The following is a 24,493-nucleotide window of genomic DNA, read 5'->3' as shown; positions in this document are numbered from 1 at the left end:
TTGAACTCACTTCATGGAATGTTTGGCTGAAAATTATGTCACATTCCTGCTATGTACTGTGATTCGTAATGTCCACTATTCTCTCATTGACGGATATCTGCTGGCACAATTCATCGATTAAATATGGACTACAGTATTATTTCTGAATCATTCTCGCAGATGACGTTCAGCAGAACAATAAAATATTGTTTATTTAACGTCCCTTAAGTTGCTTTCTGTTTCGATTTTAAGAGATGGCAGGTTCATCTCGTTGTATTTAAGGGTTCCATATTCGTATTGTATTGCCCAAGGTGGAATAATTACATATTTTTATTTACTTTAAAGTCAACACGGAACAACCCAAATATGAGATTCTTAAATTAAAATGCCAGCAGAAGTTATAACGAAAACAAAGAAACAGACAATCAGCATAGGCATTTTGCGGACAGTTTCACACTATTTCGATTACTTCTTTTTAGCGGGAACGAAGCAATGCACGTCTAAAATTCATGTTGATAAGGAGTAAGTTAATCTGGGAACAGCTGTTTTTAAATATAATGTAGCGGTACCTATTTTGTTACAACTCCATACTTCTAAATTATATACCTTCGGTTGAAAAGCTTCAAAGGAGGAAATAACAGTATCCATGAGCCAATTTAATGTCCTGACATTCATGGGAAATTGGTTTTCTTATAATTTGAAAAGTCTACGTAAATCCATTGACATGGTTGAATTTACTGGTTTTATAACTCATAGCACTGACAAAATTTCTCCTGACCATCTAAGCCACAAAAAAACCTAGAAAGTAAAGATCACAAGAAATGAGTTACAGCTTCCAAATCAGCTACGTTCCATGATATACTGTAGGGTACACTTATTGATAAAAGCTAGCCATGGAAGAAGTGACAGCCCCGTGTCGGTAGATTTACTGGCACGTTAAAGAACTCCTGCGGGACTAAATTCCGGCACCTCGGCGTCTCCGAAGACCTTAAAAAGTAGTTAGTGGGACGTAAAACAAATAACATTATTATTATTGGAAGAAGTGGTGAAAATGAACAGAAATTCCACGTGTTGAAAGGTCATGTGATTGTATTATATTAGAAACTATATCAGGTATGTACAATATCTGATAAAAATATCCGTGTACCTACTTTAAACTGCCTTCTAAGAGTTCCTCTGATACACTGTCAACTATTGGATATATACGGGGTGGGCCCGCTCTAGGACTTTATTACAGCTCATACTCTGCAGGAGAGACTGTCTACCAGGTTTAGGAATGTCTCCGGGGTAATGGCGTACCATTCTTCCCGTAGCGTAGTAGTAAGTGGGTCATTGAGCTTTGGAGCGAGTTTATAACTGTTAGATTCTTCAGTCCGTCGAAGTTAATTTTGGTAATAATTTTATAAACTACCTGAAAATGAAAACATATGGTAACAGTATTATATTTGAAAAAGAAATAACCTAATTAAAATAGAATGACATGTTTCGTTTTGATAGAACATCATCAGATTCTATCCAATCACACTCAAATATTTAGAAAAGTATGAACATTTATGTTTGTTTCTGTTTAAAAAGCTTACGAACTTGAAATCTGGAACTTATCTCAATGAAATCCTGTTTTCTCTCCACTCTAGCGTAGAATGCGAGGTGTTGATAGAACTGTTGGCCTGTCATTGGCGCGAGTCCAGCTGGCTAGTCAATCCGTTGACCTTCCGCTACGCCACAACACCCACCTAGGTCAATGACACCCTCTATTCTAAGTTCCAGATTTCAAGTTCATAAGTATTTAAATGGAAATGAACATATGTTTATACTTTTCTAAATAATTGAGCGTGATTTGATAGAATCTGATGATGTTCATTCAAGAACGAAGCATGTCATATTTTAATTAAGTTTGTTTCATTTTCCAGTATAATACTATTACCATATGTTCCTTTTTCAGGTAGTTAATGAATGTATTATTGAAAATTAGTTTCGGCAGACTGAAAAACCTAAGAATTATAAATTAACTGAGTCAAAACTGAAACGAGATGGCTTCAGATATTACAAGTTTGGAGCGAAGTCACCGTTCTAGTTCATTCCAGACGTGTTTCACAGGAGTTAGGTTGGGGATGTGGTCTGCCAAGTCCATTTCCGGCACCTCATTGTATCACTCACAGACAGACACCGCTTTGTGGCAGTAAGGATTACCATGCTAAGTACACATGAATCATCCCCGAGGCGGTCTTCTAGCATGGCAACGCGGGTGGACCAAGTCATTTCCGCGAAGAGCATTTCCACTCTGTACTGGACTGTAGCATACTACAGGCTAGAACGTATCGTATCGTACCGTTCGCCACACTAAAATCCTCTCATCTAACTGCAACCTGATACAGCGTGATTCATCACTCCAAATCACTCACCCTCAGTCGCCTATGGACTAGTGGCGACACTCTTTGAACCATCCAAGGCGGTGCCTAGCGTTCACTGGTGAAATTTGCGATTTATGAGCGGCTGCCTGAGCCTTGAACCCTAGCCCTCGTATGATGGGTCATGTCATTCAATTTTCCCGTACCACCTCCTTCAGTGTTCGATGGTCCTTATCAGTCAACACTCGTGGCCTACCGCACCGTGATTTCGTAGTGGTTGTTTCTTCTCTTTTACATTTCGCAATCGTGCCCCTGACAGCTTGGGCAACTTGAGAAGGGTCGAAATACCCCCGACTGGTTGCTTACTAATGTGGCAATCAGTAAACATTTCACGGTGGAATGCATTAAGGTCCTCTGCTCTAGCCATTCTGCAGTTATCTCGTTGCACTGAACATTATCGGGCTCTCAGTCCCCTGCTTTTTGTTATAGAGCATCGGCAGTCATAGTGATGTATAGGCTCTAGAAGGGTGTCCGGATGTGTTTAATCAGATAGTGTATTTCGTTGTACCGTATAAAATGAGCGGCGAGTTCGGCAGTACGGGCATACTGCTACGCCAATTTAATTGGGAAGGGGATCGTACGGTCATTGTACCCACTCCTGACGCCAGTCATCGAGACGTAGTAGGGAGGAGTGACATGGGGTGTTGTAGAGAATCCAATAACTGTGTTCTGATGGCTGGTGCAGATTCAATGGGCGTGCGTGATGCTTGGCGCACAATATGGCAAGCCTCCCGTGGAGTGGCCCGTCTTACTCGACCAGAAACTTCACGTCGTGTTTGGCTGCTCTCACTAACCCATTGGTTCAAGTACAGAGTCACTGTGACATAGTACTGACCCACTCGCCAGACAAATTCACTATAGCATCACCCGATCTGAAGGTGTCCTACACTGCGGTTCCTATCAAATACCGCCAATGCTTTTATGAAGCGTACTTTGAGTTCGGTGACTTTCCCTCGCAGTGTTGACTGAGTGTCGTTTCATACATGTTTGATAACTAGGGATATAAATTCGGAAACTGAACGTATGAAGTAACTACGTCACGTGTTAAACAAATCGTTTTGTTTACATCAACTCAGCGTAGTATAGGGACTTCTAATGAGCACTGCTATGGTTGAATAAAAGACAACTGACGTCGTCCATACAGCCAGCGCTCCTTAAACCTGTGTTCTTCTTGGTGCTTAGCCCCTTTTGTCAGTGAGTGGGTATGGCATGACAGAATAAGAGTTTTATTACAAACTAGCAAGATACCCGTGCTTCGCTACGGTATTATACTGAAATTTATAATTGAATGCTTATTGTTTTAGATATACACTGACTGACAGAGCAAATGCAACACCAAGAAGGAGTGGTCAGAACTTTATGCCAATTGCAGGGTAGACTGACGTCACTGAGGTATGCTCATGATGTGAAATGCGCCGCTGTGCTGCGCACGTAGCGAACGATAAATGGGACACGGCGTTGGCGAATGGCCCACTTCGTACCGTGATTTCTCAGCCGACAGTCATTGTAGAACGTGTTGTCGTGTGCCACAGGACACGTGTATAGCTAAGAATGCCAGGCCGCCGTCAACGGAGGCATTTCCAGCAGACAGACGACTTTACGAGGGGTATGGTGATCGGGCTGAGAAGGGCAGGTTGGTCGCTTCGTCAAATCGCAGCCGATACCCATAGGGATGTGTCCACGGTGCAGCGCCTGTGGCGAAGATGGTTGGCGCAGGGACATGTGGCACGTGCGAGGGGTCCAGGCGCAGCCCGAATGACGTCAGCACGCGAGGATCGGCGCATCCGCCGCCAAGCGGTGGCAGCCCCGCACGCCACGTCAACCGCCATTCTTCAGCATGTGCAAGACACCCTGGCTGTTCCAATATCGACCAGAACAATTTCCCGTCGATTGGTTGAAGGAGGCCTGAACTCCCGGCGTCCGCTCAGAAGACTACCATTGACTCCACAGCATAGACGTGCACGCCTGGCATGGTGCCGGGCTAGAGCGACTTGGATGAGGGAATGGCGGAACGTCGTGTTCTCCGATGAGTCACGCTTCTGTTCTGTCAGTGATAGTCACCGCAGACGAGTGTAGCGTCGGCGTGGAGAAAGGTCAAATCCGGCAGTAACTGTGGAGCGCCCTACCGCTAGACAACGCGGCATCATGGTTTGGGGCGCTATTGCGTATGATTCCACGTCACCTCTAGTGCGTATTCAAGGCACGTTAAATGCCCACCGCTACGTGCAGCATGTGCTGCGGCCGGTGGCACTCCCGTACCTTCAGGGGCTGCCCAATGCTCTGTTTCAGCAGGATAATGCCCGCCCACACACTGCTCGCATCTCCCAACAGGCTCTACGAGGTGTACAGATGCTTCCGTGGCCAGCGTACTCTCCGGATCTCTCACCAATCGAACACGTGTGGGATCTCATTGGACGCCGTTTGCAAACTCTGCCCCAGCCTCGTACGGACGACCAACTGTGGCAAATGGTTGACAGAGAATGGACAACCATCCCTCAGGACACCATCCGCACTCTTATTGACTCTGTACCTCGACGTGTTTCTGCGTGCATCGCCGCTCGCGATGGTCCTACATCCTACTGAGTCGATGCCGTGCGCATTGTGTAACCTGCATATCGGTTTGAAATAAACATCAATTATTCGTCCGTGCCATCTCTGTTTTTTCCCCAACTTTCATCCCTTTCGAACCACTCCTTCTTGGTGTTGCATTTGCTCTGTCAGTCAGTGTATAATCCGCCGAAATTCGCGATCTGACTCGTTTTCTATTATTTTACAGCACGTTTCCTCCCATTTTTCAATCTTCCTCTCCAGCAATCGATTTCGTACTTCCCGGGCTAGGCTCAGGTATTCCTCCTGGTCAGTTGGTTCCGTAAATCTTTGCCATCTTTTCCTTTAATCATTTTTAATATGGATACAATCGTTCAGGAGATCCGGAGTGGTGTCATATTGGGTGCCTTGGCGGCACTGAACCCGCGGCCGGACTGCATTCTTAGTCATTACCCGTCCAGGAGCCGTTACCAGCGCGGTCTGCACATTTCACGACGGTCCGGAACATTATTATTATTATTATTACTATTATGTGTTGCTCGGATGGCTGATGACAGGGAAAACCGGAGTATCCGGAGAAAAACCTGTCCCGCCTCCGTTTTGTCCAGCACGAATGTCACATGGAGTGACCGGGATTTGAACCACGGAACCCAGCTGTGAGCGGCCGGCACGGTGCCGCCTGAGCAACGGAGGATCCTTACAAGAACATTAATAACAGTAAAATCAATTGATCTCACCTCCTTCTACACCCCACCGCCGTTAAGTTTATTTACCCCCCCCAAAAAAAAATTAAAAGAAGGCTTGTTTCTTTATGTTTAAGGGGGATTCCAAACACCAATGATCACGTCTATTACCTTCAGTTTTGAGATATAAGTATCCCAATAAAAATAATTTACTTTTTTCACTTCATTTCACACTACTCCCCCCCCCCCACTAAGTGAACTTTCCCGCAAAAAATACTTGTTTCTTTAATAGTAAAGGATCTTCTAAATACCCATTATCATGACTCTAACTTCTTCAGTTTTTGATTTATGTGTCCTCATGAAAGGAATTCAACTCATTTACACTCCCGCCCTCCAAGATGGTTTCCCGCCCAAAACGCGTTTTTCTTTGTTTTTAAAGGAGATCCAAATACGAATTTTCAGTTCTGTAATATCTTTCGTTTCTGACATATATGTATCCTCATTAAAGGCATTCAACCCATTTTTTACCCTTTTACACCCCTCCTATTGGGATTTACAGGAAACAAAAAAATACGTGTTCCTTTAGTTTTTATTAGATGTATGTATTCTCATATAATTAAGCTAATTAATTATTCAATTCTTTCACCCCCCCCCCGCGCTTCATTGGATTTTGAGAGAATACGTGTTTCTTTACTTTTAAAGCAGATTGAAAATATCAAATTTCTCGTCTGTAACATCTTCATTTTTGATATATCAGTAGCCGAATTAAAATAATTCAACACAATTTTCAGTCACTTTTACCCCCCTCCTCCCAAGTGATAAAGTGATATTTCCGAAAACTAAAAATACACGTTTCTTTATGTTTAATAGAGATAAAAATACAACTTTTCACTTCTGTATCATGTTAAGTTTTTTTAGATATACTGTAAAAATTCTCATTTTTAAATTTCACCCCTTTTGAGTTCCCCTTAAGTGGAGTTTCCAAAAACAAATCACCTATGTTTCTTTACATTTACAGGAGATTCCAAACACCCACTTTTTACGTGTGTAACATTTTACGTTTCCAAGATATTCTGTAGATATAGTCTTTCAAAAAATTCACCCCAATTTGTCACTCCTGTTTAACCGCCATTAATTGGATTTTCCACAAACTAAAAAATACGTGTTTCTTTATTTTTGAAGGAGATCCCATATACAAATTTTCAGTTCTGTAATATGTTTCGTTTTTGACATATATGTATCCTCATTAAAGGCATTCAACCCATTCTCACCCTTTTACACCCCTCCTATTGGGATTTACAGGAAACAAAAAAATACGTGTTCCTTTATTTTTAGAGGAGATTCTAACTACCAATTTTTACATCTGTAAATTTTAAAGTGTTAAGATGTAGACACACTCATTTTAAAAATTTCACCCCCCTTTTCACCCCCCCAATATCTGGATTTTCCAAAAACGCAAAATACGCGTTTCTTTACTTTTAAAGTAGATCCCAAATACCAATTTTCAGGTCTGTAATATCTTCAGGTTCTGAGATATAAGTAGCCTCATTAAAGGCATTCAACCATTTTTCCACCCCTTTTCACTCCTCCTATTGCGATTTTCCGAAAACAAAAAAATAATACGCGTTTCTTTATTTTTAATGAAGATTCTAAATACCAGTTTTTACATCTGCAAACTTTAAATGTTTGGAGATATAGATTCACTCATTTTAAAAATTCACCCCCTTTTCACCCTCCCATTAATTGGATTTTCCAAGAACAAAAAAATACGTGTTTCTTTATTTTTGAAAGAGATCAAAAGTACCAATTTCGAGGTCTGTAATATCTTCAGTTTCTGAGATATAAGTACCGGTATCCTGATTAATGGCATTCAACTCCTTTTTCACCCCTTTTCACCCCTCCTATTGGGATTTTCTGAAAACAAAAAATACGTGTTTCCTTATTTTTAAGGAAGATTCTAAATACCAATTTTCACATCTGTAAACTTTTAAAGTTTTGAGATATGGACACACTCATTTTAAAATTTCACCCCCCTTTTCACCCCGTTAGCGACGGAATATCCAAAAATCCTCTCTTAGCGAGCACCTACATCTTAATATGAATATATCCTCAAAATTTCATTTCTTTATGTCCAGTAGTTTTGGCTCGGCGATGATGAATCAGTCAGTCAGTCAGTCAGGACAAGCTATTTTATATATATAGATTGGGATTCAATTCTTTCTGAAAACGACAAAATTACGATGCTATTCGCGGACAGGTGGGGAAATACTGCAATCACACTAGTATACAATAGGCATCGGTTTACAATTGAGAGGTATGAACAAAATAGCTATAGATATGACTTTGATTAAGATAATGTTTGTAGGCATTCGGAAGCAAGAAGTGAAGGCTATGGTTGAATAAACTCCAGTCTGGTTTTAGACCTGATTTGGGCACATCGTAACTAGGTCGTCATCGAGTTAAACAATACTCACCGTCTTTGGAAATGTGGGTGACGCAGCGATCTTTGCTCGCTGGACATGGTAACAAGTCCTCCTTGCCACATTCTTCATTGGTGTAACGTGTACACTGGTAACAGGAAAGGTTGGATTCCGTCAATGCTAAAACAAAATTCATGATTTATGGTTAAAATAAAGAAAACTAATTTTCCAATTTAAGAAATGTTTGCATTAGATATAGCATAATGATTGGTCTAGCAAATTGTATTAAGTGTCACACTCTTGAAATATACAAGCAAACTGGCAGATTATTTGTTGTTAACAGCACAAGGAATGGAGGGGTTGACAATAATTTCATTCTCGAGAAGGGGGATCGGGTGAGGAAGACATTCAGGATCCATTACACTAGACCACGGCGGCGCCACCATGTGAGTGAGTGACTGACTGACTTCAATATTTATTGCAAGGAAATACATGTTGGGCTTTTAGGAGCGATAATAATTTGCATAAATTTGAAATACCTAAGCAGGGGTTATATAAATGAAAGAGGGATGGAGGAATAAAATTGCGATAAGGATACGAACGCGAAGAAGAAGGAATTTAAACGAAACGATGAAAGATTCATGAAGGAAAAAGGGAGGGTGAACCATTATCGTGACACATGTTATATTTGTCTGCAATGTGAGTTTTATACACGTCAAATAAATGTGCTTAAATCTCATATATAAAATTCTAGGGGGTCGGCTGTCTGGAATGTAATTTATTTCGCCAAATTTTGATATATTTATCCTTTTTAGGTCAATCCGAAATCATATCAGTACTTTTTAGCTTTCGTGTTTGTTTGTTTGTTTGTCTGTGTGTTTGCTTCACCAGCCACGGGTATATGGATGAATAGATATCAACCAAGCTGAGTTATTTGACGGAACCATAAATGGAGAAAATCAGAGAATGCATAATATTTTTCTCGGCTTGAAAATTAACCACATCTAATGTAACTGAACACCGAGGAAACATTAGGTAGAACTTTTCATCTTGATATCTGTTTGTCTGTCTGTTTGTCTATCTGTCTATCAAAAGACTGTATATAACAAACGGTTAGGAATATGATATTTCTGTTCCTTTATGCCATGTACGTATTCATCGTACGACGGATAATAACGCAGATGATTACGTAAAAACTAATTTTTAGTCCAAGGTCCGTGAAGCATGTCGTGCATGTCACTTCAAGGTGGCTAACGGAAAAAAACTAAAGAGCCATTTCACTCTTTTCGGTAGGACGGAAATTAAAGGGAGTGTCATCAACGTCAGAGCGCCACGCCAATGGACAGTGATAGAATATGCAACCTGAGAACTACGGAGAATTTCGCAGAAATTCGGACCAGGAACTGTACCGTACAACGAAATCGTCATCATTCTCTTTCGACCTCGTTCAGCTTCATCATATCCCGCGGTGTCGTAAAAAGTATCACGTTAACATGTCGCATTAAACGTGTGAATCGAACCATTTTACTTCGCATAAATTCCTGATGGAAACATGTAATCCGCAGCAAATTCCCGTTCGAAGAACAGGTACAAATGCTTTTTTTTAAATGCTATTTGTTCGGGGCGTCGACCCATGTGGATCCTTTGCCCCTGGTACAAGTACTTCTCTTATAAATAAAATTCTAGGGGGCCCTTTGTCTGTAAGTCCTTTATTTCGCCCAATTTTGGTACATTTAGCCGTTTCAGATAAATTCAAGATCGTATCATTAGTTTTTAGCTTTCGTGTCTGTTTGTGTGTTTGATCCACCATCACGGATAAACGGCTGATTAGATATCGACCAAACTGCATATTATAGTCTCCTCATCCAGGAGCGGGTTCCGATATGCTTATCACTTAAAAATCACTGAATAGGCTGGGGGGTTTATACGAAGACCTACTTTTCTTCATTTTACGCTATTGATTATCTTTCGACCAAAATTCATATATAGAGTCTACTCATTCAAGCGCAGGTTTCGATATGGACTTCATATAAAATTCACTGAACAGGCTGGGAGATTATACGAAGATCAGAAGAGGGCTTTTTTCATTTTCTCGTACACTATTGATTTTATCTCGACCAAACTTCATATTAAGGGTCCTGTCATCCAGGAGCGAGTTTCGATATGCAAATTTTTATTATTATTTTTTTTTGCTAGGGGTTTTACGTCGCACCGACACAGATAGGTCTTATGGCGACGATGGGATAGGAATGGCCTAGGAGTTGGAAGGAAGCGGCCGTGGCCTTAATTAAGGTACAGCCCCAGCATTTGCCTGGTGTGAAAATGGGAAACCACGGAAAACCATCTTCAGGGCTGCCGATAGTGGGATTGGAACCTACTATCTCCCGGATGCAAGCTCACAGCCGCGCGCCTCTACGAGCACGGCCAACTTGCCCGGTGCAAATTAATTAAAAATCACTTAATAGACTGGGGATTTGTGGGAAGACCTAAATAGTTCCTTCAAATTTTATTTTACACTATTGATTATCTCTCGACCCAACTTCATATTTAGAGTCTACTCATTCAGGAGCAGGTTTCAGTATGCATATTAATTAAAAACACTAAATAGAGTGGGGGTTTAATGGAAGACCAAATGGGATTTTTTAATTTTCTCTTACACTATTGGTTATATCTCGGCCAAATTTCATGCCTAGAGTCTACTCGTCTAGGAGCAGGTTTCGACAAGCGTATAATTTAAAAATGACGGAACAGACTGGGGGTTTATAGGAAGACAAGGAGGGTTCTTCAATTTTCTCTTAAACTATTGATTATATGTAAAATCCGTAGACGATATGTGAAACACGCCTTCATTTTAAATGATTTTTCTATATACATAATTTCGCTTACTCATCAAATGACGGAGAAAATCACTATTTCCTACAGGTTTCGTGCTCTGCACCCAGTGACGGACACCCTCGCAGGCCTAGAGTGAATTGAAGGAGCCATAACAGGAGAAAATCGGAGGAAACTTAATAGTTCTCTCGGCTTTAAAATTTCCCTACCTAATGCATCTGAACACTGAGGAAACATGAGGTATAACTTTTCCCTTTGGTGTCTGTCTGTCTGTCTATCCCTACCGAGCTCGATAGCTGCAGTCGCTTAAGTGCGGCCAGTATCCAGTATTCGGGAGATAATGGGTTCGAACCCCACTGTCGGCAGCCCTGAAGATGGTTTTCCGTGGTTTCCCATTTTCACACCAGGCAAATGCTGGGGCTGTACCTTAATTAAGGCCACGGCCGCTTCCTTCTCAGTCCTAGCCCTTTCCTGTCCCATCGTCGCCATAAGACATATCTGTGTCGGTGCGACGTAAAGCCAATAGCAATAATAATGTCTATCCCTAAAAGTGGAAAACCGCTGGACTTATTTCAACCAAACTACGTATTTGGAATCCACTCACTCCGGATTGTTATAAGGTGCATATAATATCACGGTAATCACATGGAGTTGGTATTTATAGGAAGACTAGCAAGATACCCGTGCTTCGCTACGGTATTATACATAAATTTATCATAGAATGCTTAACGTTTTATATATAATCCAACGAAATTCACGATCTGACTGGTTTTCTGAGAGAATCCTCCAAAATTCGCGATCTGACTCGTTTCCTGAGAGATTATGTCAAAGTTCCTCCCATTTTTCAATCTTTCTTTCCAGCAATCGATTTCATACTTCCCGGGCTAGCTCCAGGTATTCCGCCCGGTCAGTTGTGACCTCATAAAAGGAATTCAACTCATTTTCACCCCCCGCCCCCAAGATGATTTCTTCCACAAACGCTTTTTTCTTTGTTTTTAAAGGAGATCCAAATACCAATTTTCACGTCTGTAACATCTATAGTTTTATTAGACGTAAGAATCCTTATACAATTAATTCAATTCATTTTTCAATTCCTTCACCCCCCCCTTCCATTGGATTTTCCGACAATACATGTTTCTTAAATTTTAAATCAGATTCTAAATACCAATTTTCACGTCTGCAAAATCTTTCGTTTTTTTAAGCTAATAGGTAGTATCCTCATACAAATAATTCAAATAATTTTTCAATTTCCCTCCCCCCATTACGTGGATTTCCGAAAACAAAAAATACGTATTCATTTATTTTTGAAGGAGATTCCAAATACCAAATGTCACGTCTGTAACATCTTCAGCTTTTGAGATACCTATATCCTAATTAAAATAATTCAACCCCATTTTCAGTCACTTTTACCACTCCACCCAAGTGGTTTTTCAGAAAACAAAATCTTGTTCCTGTTTTTTAGGGGCTGCCTGGCCGAGGCTCGTCCGGAAGGCCGTGGGTTCGAATCCCCGTCAGGAAGTCGTAAAATTTAAGAAACGAGATTTCCACTTCCGGGGGTGCATATGGCCTTGAGGTTCACTCAGCCTACACCAAAAATGAGTACCAGGTTAATTCCTGGGGGCAAAGGCGGCCGGGATTAGAGCTAACCACTCTACCCCATCACGTGCCGAGGTTAACAATGGTGGAAGCCTTTACCTTCCACTTCTCCAACGGCCTTCATGGCCTGTAAGGAGGTGACTTTGCTTTTTTTCTTTATTTTTAGTACAGATAAAAATACTATTTTTCACTTCAGTAACATGTTACATTTTTTAGATATACTTTAGGAATGCTCATTTTGATATTTCACCCCCTTATTATTTCTCCTTAAGTGGAGTTTCCAAAAACAAATAACCTATGTTTCTTTGCTTTTACAGGAGATTCCAAATACCAATTTTTACGTTTGTAACATTTTACGTTTCTTAGATATACTGTAGATATAGTCTTTCTAAAAATTCACCCCAATTTGTCACACCTATTTAACCCCCATTACTTGGTTTTTCCAAAAACAAAAAAATACATGTTTCTTTATTTTCAGGTCTGTATTATCTTCTGTTTCTGAGATATAAGTATCCGCATTTAAGGCATTCAACCCCTTTTTCACCCCTTTTACCCCTTCTATTTGGATTTTCCGAAAACAAAAAATGTGTTTCTTTATTTTTAAAGGGGATTCTAAATACCAATTTTAACATCTGAACACTTTAAAAGTTTTGATATATATATATATATATATACTCATTTTAAAAATTTACCCCCTTTTCACCCCCCATTATTTGGATTCTCCAAAAACGAAAAATACATGTTTTTTTTAATTTTTAAAGGAGATCCCAAATACCAATATTCAGGTCTGTAATATCCTCCGGTTCTGAGATATAAGTATACTCATTAAAGGCATTCAACCCGTTTTTCACCCATCCTATTTGGATGTTCACCCCCTTAGCGGCGGAATATCCAAAAATCCTCTCTTAGTGAGCACCTACATGTTAATGTGAATGTATCCCCAAAATTTCATTTCTTTATGTCCAGTAGTTTTGGCTCTGCGATGATGAATCACTCAGTGAGTCAGTCAGTCAGGACATGTTATTTTATATATATAGACTAGCAAGATACCCGTGCTTCGCTACGGTATTATACTGAAATTTATAATGAAATGCTTAACGTTTTATTAATAATCTACCGAAATTCCGATCTGACTCGTTTTCTGAGAGATTACGGCAATGTTCCTCCCATTTCTCAATCTTTCTTTCCAGCAATCGATTTCGTACTTCCCGGGCTATGTCCAGGTATTCCACACGGTCAGTTGGGTCCCTAAATCTCTGCCATCTTTTCCTGAAAGCATTTTTAATATGGATCAAAACCTTGAGGAGATCCGGAGTGGTGCCGTCGTGGGTGCCTTGGCGGTACTGAACCCGTGGCCGGACTGCATTCGTAGTCATTACCCGGCCAGGACCCGCTTCCAGCGCAGTCCGCACATTTTGACGACGGTCCAGAACATTATTATTATTAGGGTGAGTGATATTATTTGAATTTAGATTATTATTATTATTATTATTATTATTATTATTATTATTATTATTATTATTATTATTATTATTATTATTATTATTATTATTATTATTATTATTATTATTATTATTATTATTATTATTATTATTATTATTATTATTATTGACGTTCTGGACCCCACAACAAGATGCAAGACCGCTACTTGGCGGTAAATTACATCTGCTGCCATTGTCATTACAAACAATGTGACCAGCACCGTTGTCGGGCGTAGGCAAGTGCGCGGGATTTCTGGCGATACGAATGATATACTTCCGTGCATTATTGACCTAATTATAGATGTGAACAATTGCACAGTCAATATCATTCCTATCGTTTATTTCAAATGTGTTTAAATTTTTATTTTTATGCTAGAAGAATCTACTGTAATCTAAATTTAAGTTCTCCAAAGGAAAATATGGCTCTTGAAAACGAACCCAGGAAAGATTAAAAATGATCGGTTTATGGTCAGAAAAAGTACATTATGAACAGTAAAATCTCAACTACTTTTTCACCCCACCGACACCGACGTTAAGTTTATTTACCCCCCCCCCCCCCCGCCCCCCAGAATAAGGAAGGTGTGTTTCTTTATGTTTAAATGAGATTCCAAATACCAATGTTCACGACTGTTACCTGCAGTTCTGAGATATGAGTATCCCATAAAAATAATTCACTTTTTTGACTTCCTTTCACACTCCCCCGCCACCCCCCGAAGTGAATTTTCCGGCAAAAAATACTTGTTTCTTTAATAGTAATGGATATTCTAAATACCAATTATGACGACTCTAACATCTTCAGATTTGAGATATGTGTCCTCATAAAAAGGAATTCAACTCCTTTTCACCCCCGCCTCCCAAGATTATTTCCCCCCAAAAGCGCCCTTTTCTTTGTTTTTAAAGGAGATACAAATACCAATTTTCACGTCTGTAACAACTTTAGTTTTTAGTAGATGTACGTATCCACATACAAATAATTTTTCAATTCTTTCACCTCCGCCCCCTTCATTGGATTATCCGAAAATATGTTTTTGAGATAATAGTATCTTCATACAAATATTTCAACTAATTTTTCAATTTCCCTCCCCCTCTTTAAATGGATTTCCGAAAAAAGAAGGACGTATTTCTTTATTTTAAAGGGGGTTTCAAATACCAAATTTCACGTCTGTAACCTCTTCAGTTTTTGAGATGCCGGCATTCTAATTAAAAGAATTCAACCCCTGTTTCATTCATTCTTACCCCCCCCCCACACCCAAGTGTTTTTTTCCTAAAACAAACAATACATGTTTCTTTATTTTTAGTAGAGATAGAAAATACTATTTTTCACTTCGGTAACATGTTACGTTTTTGAGATATACTGTAGAAATACTCATTTTAAAATTTCACCCCCTTTTTAGTTCCCCTTAAGTGTAGTTTTCAAAAACAAATCACCTTCCTTTACTTTCATAGGAGATTCCAAATACCAATTTTTACGTCTGTAACATTGTACGTTTCTGAGATACACTGAAGTTATAATCTTTCTAAAAAATCAAACCGATTTGTCACTCCCGTTCAACCTTCATTAATTGGATTTTCCAAAAACAAAAAAATACGTGCCTCTTTGTTTTTAAATGAGATCCCAAATACCAATTTTAAGGTGTGTAATATCTTCAGTTTCTGAGATATAAGTATCCTCATTCAAGGCATTCAACTGTTTCTTCGCATTTTTTCACCCCTCCTATTGGGATTTTCCAAAAACAAATAATACTTGTTTCTTTATTTTTAAAGGAGATTCTAAATACCAATTTTTACATCTGTAAACATTTAACGTTTTGAGACATAGATAAAATCATTTCAAAAATTCACTCTCCTTTTCACCCCCCATTAATTGGATTTTCCAGAAACAAAAAGTACGTGTTTCTTTATTTTTAAAGGAGATCCCAAAAACAAATTTTCAGGTCTGTAATGTCTTCATTTTCTGAGATATAAGTATCCTCATTAAAGGCATTCAACCCGTTTTTCACCCTTTTTCACCCCTCCTATATGGATTTTCCGAAAACAAAAAAATACATTTGTCTTTTTTTTAGATGAGTTTGTAAATACCAATTTTTAGATCTGTAAACGTTTAAAGTTTTGAGATATAGATACACCCACTCATTTAAAAAATTAACCCCCCTTTTCACCCCTTCCGCGACGGATTATCCAAAAATCCTCCCTTAGCGAGCACCTGCATTGTAATATAAATGTATCCTCAAAATGTCATTTCTTTATGTCCAGTAATTTGACTCGGCGATGATGAATCAGTCAGTCAGTCAGTCAGTCAGTCAGTCAGTCAGTCAGTCAGTCAGTCAGTCAGTCAGGACAAGTTACTTTATATGTATAGACTAGCAAGATACCCGTGTTTCGGTACGGTATTATAATGAAATTTATAATTGAATGCTTAATGTTTTATGTATAACCGCCGAAATTCGCGATGTAAGTCGATTTCTGAAGAATCCGCTAAAATTCGTAATCTGGCTCGTTTTCTGAGAGATTACCTCAAATGTTTCTCCCATTTTTCAATCTTTCTTTCCAGCAATCGATTTCGTACTTCCCGGGCTAGGTCCAGTCAGTTGGGTCCCTAAATCTTTGCCATCTTTTCCTATAAGCTTTTTTAATATGGATCAAATCCTTGAGGGGATCCAGCGTGGTGTCGTCTTGGGTGCCTTGGCGGTACTGAACCCGCGGCCGGACTGCAATCGTAGTCACTACCCGGCCAGGACCCGTTTCCAGCGCGGTACGCACATTTTGACGACGGTAATAATAATAATAATAATAATAATAATAATAATAATAATAATAATAATAATAATAATAATAATAATAATAATAATAATTTGTTTTTAAAGGAGATCCAAATACCAATTTTCACGTCTGTAACAAATTTAGTGTTTATTAGATGTAAGTATCTTCATACAATTATTTCAGTTAATTTTTCAATTCATTCACCCCCCCCCCACCCTTCATTGGATTTTCCGAGAATACGTGTTTCTTTAATTTTAAAGCAGAATCCAAATACCAATTTTCACGTCTGAAAAATCTTTCGTTTTTGAGATAATAGTATCCTGATATAAATTATTCAATTTTTTTCAATTTCCTTTCCCCCTTTAGGTGGATTTTACGATAACCAAAAAATACGTGATTTATTTTTAAAGGAGATTCCAAATACCAATTTTCACGTCTTTAAACTGTTCAGTTTTAGAGATATACTCATTTTAAAAAGAATAGAAAAATGTGGTGAACTTTTTAAAATGAGTATATTTCAATAAATTAACACTTTACAGGCGTAGACGTTGGTATTTGAAATCGCCTTTAAAAGTAAAGATACACGAATTGTTTAGTTTTCGAAAAATCCGCGTAAGGAGAGTGAAAAGGACTGAAAAATTGGTTGAATCCTTTTTTTATTGGGATACTTATATCTCAAAAACTGAAGATGTTACGAGGGTGAAAATTGTTATATGGAACCTCCATTAAAAATGAAGAAACACGTATTTTTTGTTTCCGGAAAATCCACTGAAAGGGGGGGGGGAGGGCTGAAATGAAATGAAGGAGGAGTTTATTTTTTATGAGGATACTTATATCTCAAAAACTGAAGGTGTTATAGACGTGAAAATTAGTATTTCGAATCTCCTAAAAAATAAATAAAGGCAAGTAATTTTTACGGAAAATCCACTTAGGTGGGGGAGAATTTATATCTCAAAAACCGAAGATGTTAGAGAGACGTGAAAACTATTATTTGGAATCTCCTTTAAAATAAAGAAACACGTATGTTTTGTAGCATGGGTATTGTCCTGTTGAAAGTGGCCATCACCAGCAGGGAATACTGTTGACATAAATATATGAGCTTGGTTCCCAATAATTTGTAGATACCACGCAGCTGCGAAGGACTTATGCACAGAAATAATGGGCCTCAGTGGGTGCCATGGAAACATTGAACAGACGTCACACTTCTAGCCAACAGTGCAACCGGGTCTCACAGTCTATGACAGTAATTGGTCTACAGTCACCCGGCCGTCGATTCGATTAACAAGGATTCTAGATTCATTGGACGAACTGACCTCCTTCCAATCAATCACAGTCCACTGTTGATTATTTTGTGCCCACCTCAAGCGCTGTTGTCGACTGAATACAGGCACGCGACTGAGTTTTCAACTCCACAGTCTCAAGCGCAGCGGTGTTCTCTGAATCAAGTGCTGTGAAACATTGTCCTAGACACCACTATTGTACCTATGGCCAATTTCTCGAACTTTGGCCCTGTGGTCTCTCTGAGCAATGTGGAATAACCAGCACTAGACTGCCCATCGTTGCACCACTTTCGATGCATGCTCACAACAGTGGCACAATAGCAGGTAACAAATACGCCGGTACCATGGAACCGTGTCATTCCACTTTGACCTCTATCAACGTCGGAGTGATCTGACGCTGCAGATACAACTGACAGCAAGCTTATAGACCTGCCCTAGCGTGTCACGTATACATCTTCTTTTTCTTACAATTTGCTTTACGTCGCACCCCCGGTCTAGAAAGCCAAGAATAACGGCCGAAAGCCTTTGTCCTGGTGACCACACACCCCGTAATCTGCAGGCCTTCGGGTTGAGCAGCAGTCGCTTGGTAGGCCAAGGCCCTTTGGGGCTGTTGCGCCATGTGGTTTGGTTTTGGTTTCGTTTACGTCGCGCGGACACAGATAGGTCTTATGGCGACGACGGAATGGAAAAGGGCTACGCGTGGGGAGGAAGCGACTATGGCCTTCATTAAGGTAAGTCCACAGCATTTTCCTAGTGTGAAAAGAGAAAAATCACGGAAAACCTTCTTCAAGGCTGCCGACAGTGGATTTCGGACACACGTGTACATCTTCACACGCTCCAGGCGCGGTGGTTGCTATCGCGTTGGGGTGGTCATTATGTCGGTGTGTGTAATAAATCTATATTCACCGAGCTCGATAGCTGCAGTCGCTTAAGTGCGGCCAGTATCCAGTAATCGGAAGATAGTGTGTTCGAGTCCCTCTGTCGGCAGCCTTGAAGATGGTTTTCCGTGGTTTCCCATTTTCACACCAGGCAAATGCCGGGGCTGTACCGTAATTAAGGCCACGGCCGCTTCCTTCCAACTCCTAGACCTTTCCTATCCCATCGTCGCCATAAGACCTATCTGTGTCAGTGCGACGTAAAGCAAAAAAAAAAAAACAAAAAAAAAACGGTATTCGGGAATGTCACATAACCCCCTTTTTACAGAGCCTGTTCCTGTTCTGAAGGCAATCACCGTTAGATATCCGGAGGCATGAAAATAATCACAACTAGAGGAACAGCTTGCAAACCAGAGCTATATTTAATGAAAAAGTAAATTGCGTTCGAAAGCCTATTATTTCGTTTTTTCTGCATGTGGAATCAAGGCGAAAACGATAATGGAGCGTGTCATTCGTCAGATGTAGCTGAACGGTGGAAAAGTACAGAGGAGTATTTTTTATTAGAGGGAAGTCAGAAACACAGAATAATATTTACGCCTTTACGGCCAGTTATAGTCCACAACAACGAAATGTGCCATTGTACAACTCGTGTTTAATTAGTCAACTGAGAAACAGTTTGGAATTAATTTCAATTACGCGGTGTTCTCACTCGTGCACTGTTAATCTAGAGATGTTATGTGGAGGGGTCTGTCGAGCTGGTTTATTAAATTTTCTGGGACGGACAGGCTCTGTCATAATATAATTTCAGATCTGTAATGCAAACTTTGGCTGGAAACAAGCAGCTTTTGCTGTCCCAATTTAGCTATAACGTTTAATCTTTATCTAACTGAATGAATTATGTATTGATAATTTAATAAACATAATAGACATTAACTTATTTTGATGTTATAAATATAATACCAACCCGATGGTGTACGACTAGTGTGTCTGGGTCTTACCTGGAAGTCCCGATTTCGATTCTCTGCCAGGCAAGGATTTACATTCTAGACTGAGGGCCGAAAAGGTGTTCACTCAGCCTTGTGAGACTATCTGATACGACAAAATAGCAGTCCTGATCAGGAAAGCGAAGCAATATGGCTGAAGACGTTGCCTGACCTCGTGCCACTCCAATATGTGCATGCCACATTCTTGGCAGACCAAGGCCTTTAATTGACTATTTCACTACAGGTTTGTTTGATTTTTAATAAATATAATGCAAACCGTCAAAGAAGTCCTATAAGTTAAGATTCAAACCTACTTTTGTAATTATATCCAAATGCATTAATGTTACAGTTTAAGTCAGTTTGGGACCATTATCTAATTTTTCAATGAATTTCAGAAATATAATAATAATAATAATAATAATAATAATAATAATAATAATAATAATAATAATAATGGGTTAGACTAAATTTTGTTACTTTCATTGACCTGTCTCAATCTCGTCTTTGGTTTTGACAATGCGAAGTTGACTGTGGTATGAGCGATGCTAGTAATGCCATTCCTTATGCAGCCACTCCCTGTTAGGAATGGTGTGAAAGTATCGCTCATAGCGTCAGTTGGTGCATGCATTTCAGTGCGTTTGGCAGACTGATATGTAATAGCAAATTCTGGATCGTTGAGGAAAGCAACGGGAAACTACCTTACTCCTCAATTTCCTAGCACGCCTTTTCAGTGATGCCTAAGCCATCTATGATAGCTGTTGGCGTTGTTGTGGAGGATCAAACCAGCCTTCGGGCTGAATAACAAACATACACATAATAATAAAATGATAATAATAATGATAATAATAATAATAATAATAATAATAATAATAATAATAATAGGTCTAGTGCAGGTCTTTCGAATTGACGCCGTATAGGCGACCTGCGCGTCTGTGGGCATGGGATCCAACATATTATGAAATCTAATGATGAAGATGGCACACTCTCCCAGCCCAAGAGACATCGGAATTAAACAAAGGAGGTTAAAATCCCCGACTCAGTCGAAAATCGGACCCCCCCCCCAATGGATGAAAGGCCAGCACGATAACCATTTAGCCATAGAGCCAGACAATTTAAGAAATAATAAGTGTCAAGACTCTAATAATTTCTGATATATAAATTAACGTTTTAGCCGTGCGCAATGAGCCACAAGGTTCTGCAAGAACTAATACAAGTACAGTAATTGTGATAACCGACAATGACTCGTAAGCGGGAGAAAAACTTCGCTATGCACAACCCAATAAAGTGAGCACATCTGTTTTTGTAATTAGTAATTAAAGCTAGGATTGTGAAGGAAGCAGAAGAGGCATTGTTGAAAAGGAAAATCATAACAAATATGACCGGCGTTGAAATTTGAACCCATCTACCTCCGAGTCTGCGGGTACACCTCCGTGTTCTGATGGGCTGAGCTACCCTGTTGTGAATGGTACATGTTTTCCTTCTTCCTTAATCCATTTACCCTACAGGGTTGCTTTTTCCCTCGGTCTCAGCGAGGGGTCCCACCTCTACCGACACAAGGGCAGAGTCCTCGAGCGTGAGAATTTGGGGGCGGAGGGATACAACTGAAAGCGCGTAGAAGTAACGAAGTAGAGAGAGAATGATAACGACTTCCAAATTTATTGTACGGTACAGTTCCTGATCCGAAACTGCGAAATTCTCCATGGTTCTCAGGTTGCATATTGTATCTTTGACCACTAATAATAATAATTTCGTGTGGCTATTTCTAGCCGAGTGCAGCCCTTGTAAGGCAGACCCTCCGATGAGGGTGGGTGGCATCTGCCATATGTAGTGTTCTGTGTGGTGTGTGAGTTGCAGAGATGTTGGCCGCACAAACACCCAGCGCCTGGCCATTGGAATTAACCAATGAAGGTTAAAATACCCGACCCGGCCGGGAATCGAACTCTGGACCCTCTGAACCGAAGGCCAGTACGCTGACCATTCAGCAGCCAACGAGTCGGACATCTCTGACCACTGGCGTGGCGCTCTGACATTAATATCTGTCCTATAGAAAAGAGTAAAATAGCTCTTTAGTTTTTCCCGTTGCCCACCTTGAAGTGACATACAATGCCCCACGGGACTTGGACTAAAAATCCAATCATCTGCGTTATTATCTGTCGTATGTAAATACGAGCACCGAAACTAACATATTGTTAAAAGTTTGTTACATACAGTCTTTCGATAGATCTAATGTTAACGAAACCATTTGAGAATAATCTTCCTAGAAAAACATGCAAGAAGCGATGTTTCAGTATACAATATCCTCTAAGCAGTTCTGAAGTTTCTAAATCGCGCCAATATTTGTTCCTTACGCAATCAAATGAACTAGGGATCTCCCCAACGTTCGTTAGCATTTATAGTGTTCATATTGTTGATGAAGTGCTTGGGGCATATTTATTAAACAGCCCCTTTTATTATTGTGTAGAAAAAAGCTTGACGATATTTTAAATATTTCCAACGTTGGCTGAGCGTCCGGCTCCGTGGCTAAATGATTGGCGTGCTGGCCCTTTGGTCACAGGGGTCCCGGGTTCCATTGTCGGCCGGGTTGGGGATTTTAACTTCACCTGGTTAATTTCTCCAGCTCGGGTGCTGGGTGTTTGTGTTCGTCTTAAATGTATACGTTCAATTCATCAAAGTCGATTCATAATTAATAATCAGAAACATACAAAAATTGTCAATTCAAATTTCTTCTTTATTTCTTAATCTGTTTACCCTCGGACTTAGCGAGGGATCCCACCTCTACCGCCAGGGCAGTGTCCTAGTGCGTGAGACATTGGGTTGGGGGTACAACTGGGTAGAATTACCAGTAACTCGCCCAGGAGGTCTCACCTGCTATGCTGAACAGGGGCCGTGCGGGGGACGGGAACATTGGAAGGGATAGACAAGGAAAAGGGAAGGGACCGACCGTGGCCTTAAGTTAGGTACGATCCCGGCATTTGCCTGGAGGAGAAGTGGGAAACCACGGAAACCACTTCCAGGATGGCTGAGGTGGGAATCGAACCCACCTCTTATCATTTGACATCCCGAGGATGAGTGGACCTCGTTCCAGCCCTCGTACCACTTTTCAAATTTTGTAGCAGAGCCGGGAATCGATCCCGGGCCTCCGGGGGTGGCAGCTAATCGCACTAACTACTACATCACAGAGGCGGACTTCAATTCATAATTAATAATCAGAAATATACAAAATTGTAGCTGGCTAAATGGTCGTTAAGGTCGAAAGCCAAACTTTAAAAAAAACGTTGGCTGAGCTGTCTTTTTTCTTGTTGGTTGCTTTACGTCGCACCGACTCAGATAGGTCTTATGGCGACGATGGGACAGGAAAGGACTGGAAGTAGGAAGGAAGCGGCCGTGGCCTTAATTAAGGTACAGCCCCAGCATTTGCCTGGTGTGAAAATGGGAAACCACGGAAAACCATCTTCAGGGCTGCCGACAGTGGGGTTCGAACCCACTATCTCCCGAGTACTGGATACTGGCCGCACTTAAGCGACTGCAGCTATCGAGCTCGGTGACTGAGATGTCTAGCATTATAGGCTACGTCTGAGGTAGGTACCCCTAACAACACACAATCCTTTTGGTCACAGGAGAGAGAGAGGATGCGGGGGGCGGGGGTTGAGTGGCTCAGTCGGTAAAGCGTTGGCCTTCTGAGCACAAGTTGGCGGGTTCGATCTCGGCTCAGTCGGGCGGTATTTGCAGGTGCTCAAATACGTCAGCCTCGTGTCAGTTGATTTCTTACAAGTAAAATAATTCCAGAGGGGAGAAATCTACGGTGGTTAGTGGGATGTAAAACCAATAACATTATTATTGTCACAGAAGACAGCAGGTGGGGAAGAAAGGCGGGGTTTATTTTAACTTATTACTTTATTTATTGATTTTACTGATAGTTAACTGAAAAACAAACATACATTTTTGGTGTAGGATATAATAGCCATCACCAAATGAAGGCACAACACTCTCACACTTATCACAGGTATAATCAAAGAAAATATATTGAAACGTAACATTGCTCATTTCTTCAACATCTGCCTACGTAATAATTAGTACCAAGAGTGATGGACATGGTTTAATACATAAGATGAGGCAAGTCCGGACTAACAGCACCATGTAAATGATGTAGCGGCATTAAGAGTATTAATTTAATTCCTGTGTTCATTGTGGGTCAGTAATGGCAATAGAATAAGATTGGTATAGTGAAAAAAAGGTTAATCGGTATAACAGGAGACGTTACACACGAAAGCAAGTTACTCCTTATAGTTTCTGCAACAATTATGCTCGTGGTAGAAATGTTGAAAGCACAAAGCGTTTCTACACAAACCACACCTAACGAAGCGAGGATAAGAGCTTAATATCACATGTTCGATGTTTTTCTTTCAACACAAAAATAAGTTTTCCTACTTTAATTACCATTATACACAGTTCAAAAAAATTGGGGGAACGTGTTTTTGAACGTATATCATGCTCCACAAAACAATACCTCACACCCAGATATATTACCGACTAAACCTTTATTCTTTACCGTTGAAGTATACAAAAGAACATCGATGGATTCTCGTTCATTTTCAGAACACAAACGGAAATAATCAAATAGGGGCGAAAACAAAGTGATAACAGTCCTC

The 24,493-nt window shown here is 40.2% G+C and overlaps 1 protein-coding gene across 1 annotated transcript in view; it reads right to left on the bottom strand.

Moving 5' to 3' along the window:
• Nucleotides 1–24,493, bottom strand: part of LOC136863222 (uncharacterized) — a 514,687-nt gene that overhangs the window by 36,420 nt on the left and 453,774 nt on the right. The window contains exon 2 of the mRNA XM_067139591.2: nt 8,092–8,217. Coding sequence (XP_066995692.1) covers nt 8,092–8,217 — 126 coding nt within the window. The remainder of the gene's footprint in view (nt 1–8,091; nt 8,218–24,493) is intronic.

This window comes from Anabrus simplex, chromosome 2, assembly GCF_040414725.1.
Source record: "Anabrus simplex isolate iqAnaSimp1 chromosome 2, ASM4041472v1, whole genome shotgun sequence".
Taxonomy (NCBI): Eukaryota; Metazoa; Arthropoda; class Insecta; order Orthoptera; family Tettigoniidae; genus Anabrus; species Anabrus simplex.
The sequence above is the reverse complement of the archived record's forward strand: the minus strand, read 5'-3'. Positions and strand labels throughout refer to the sequence as shown.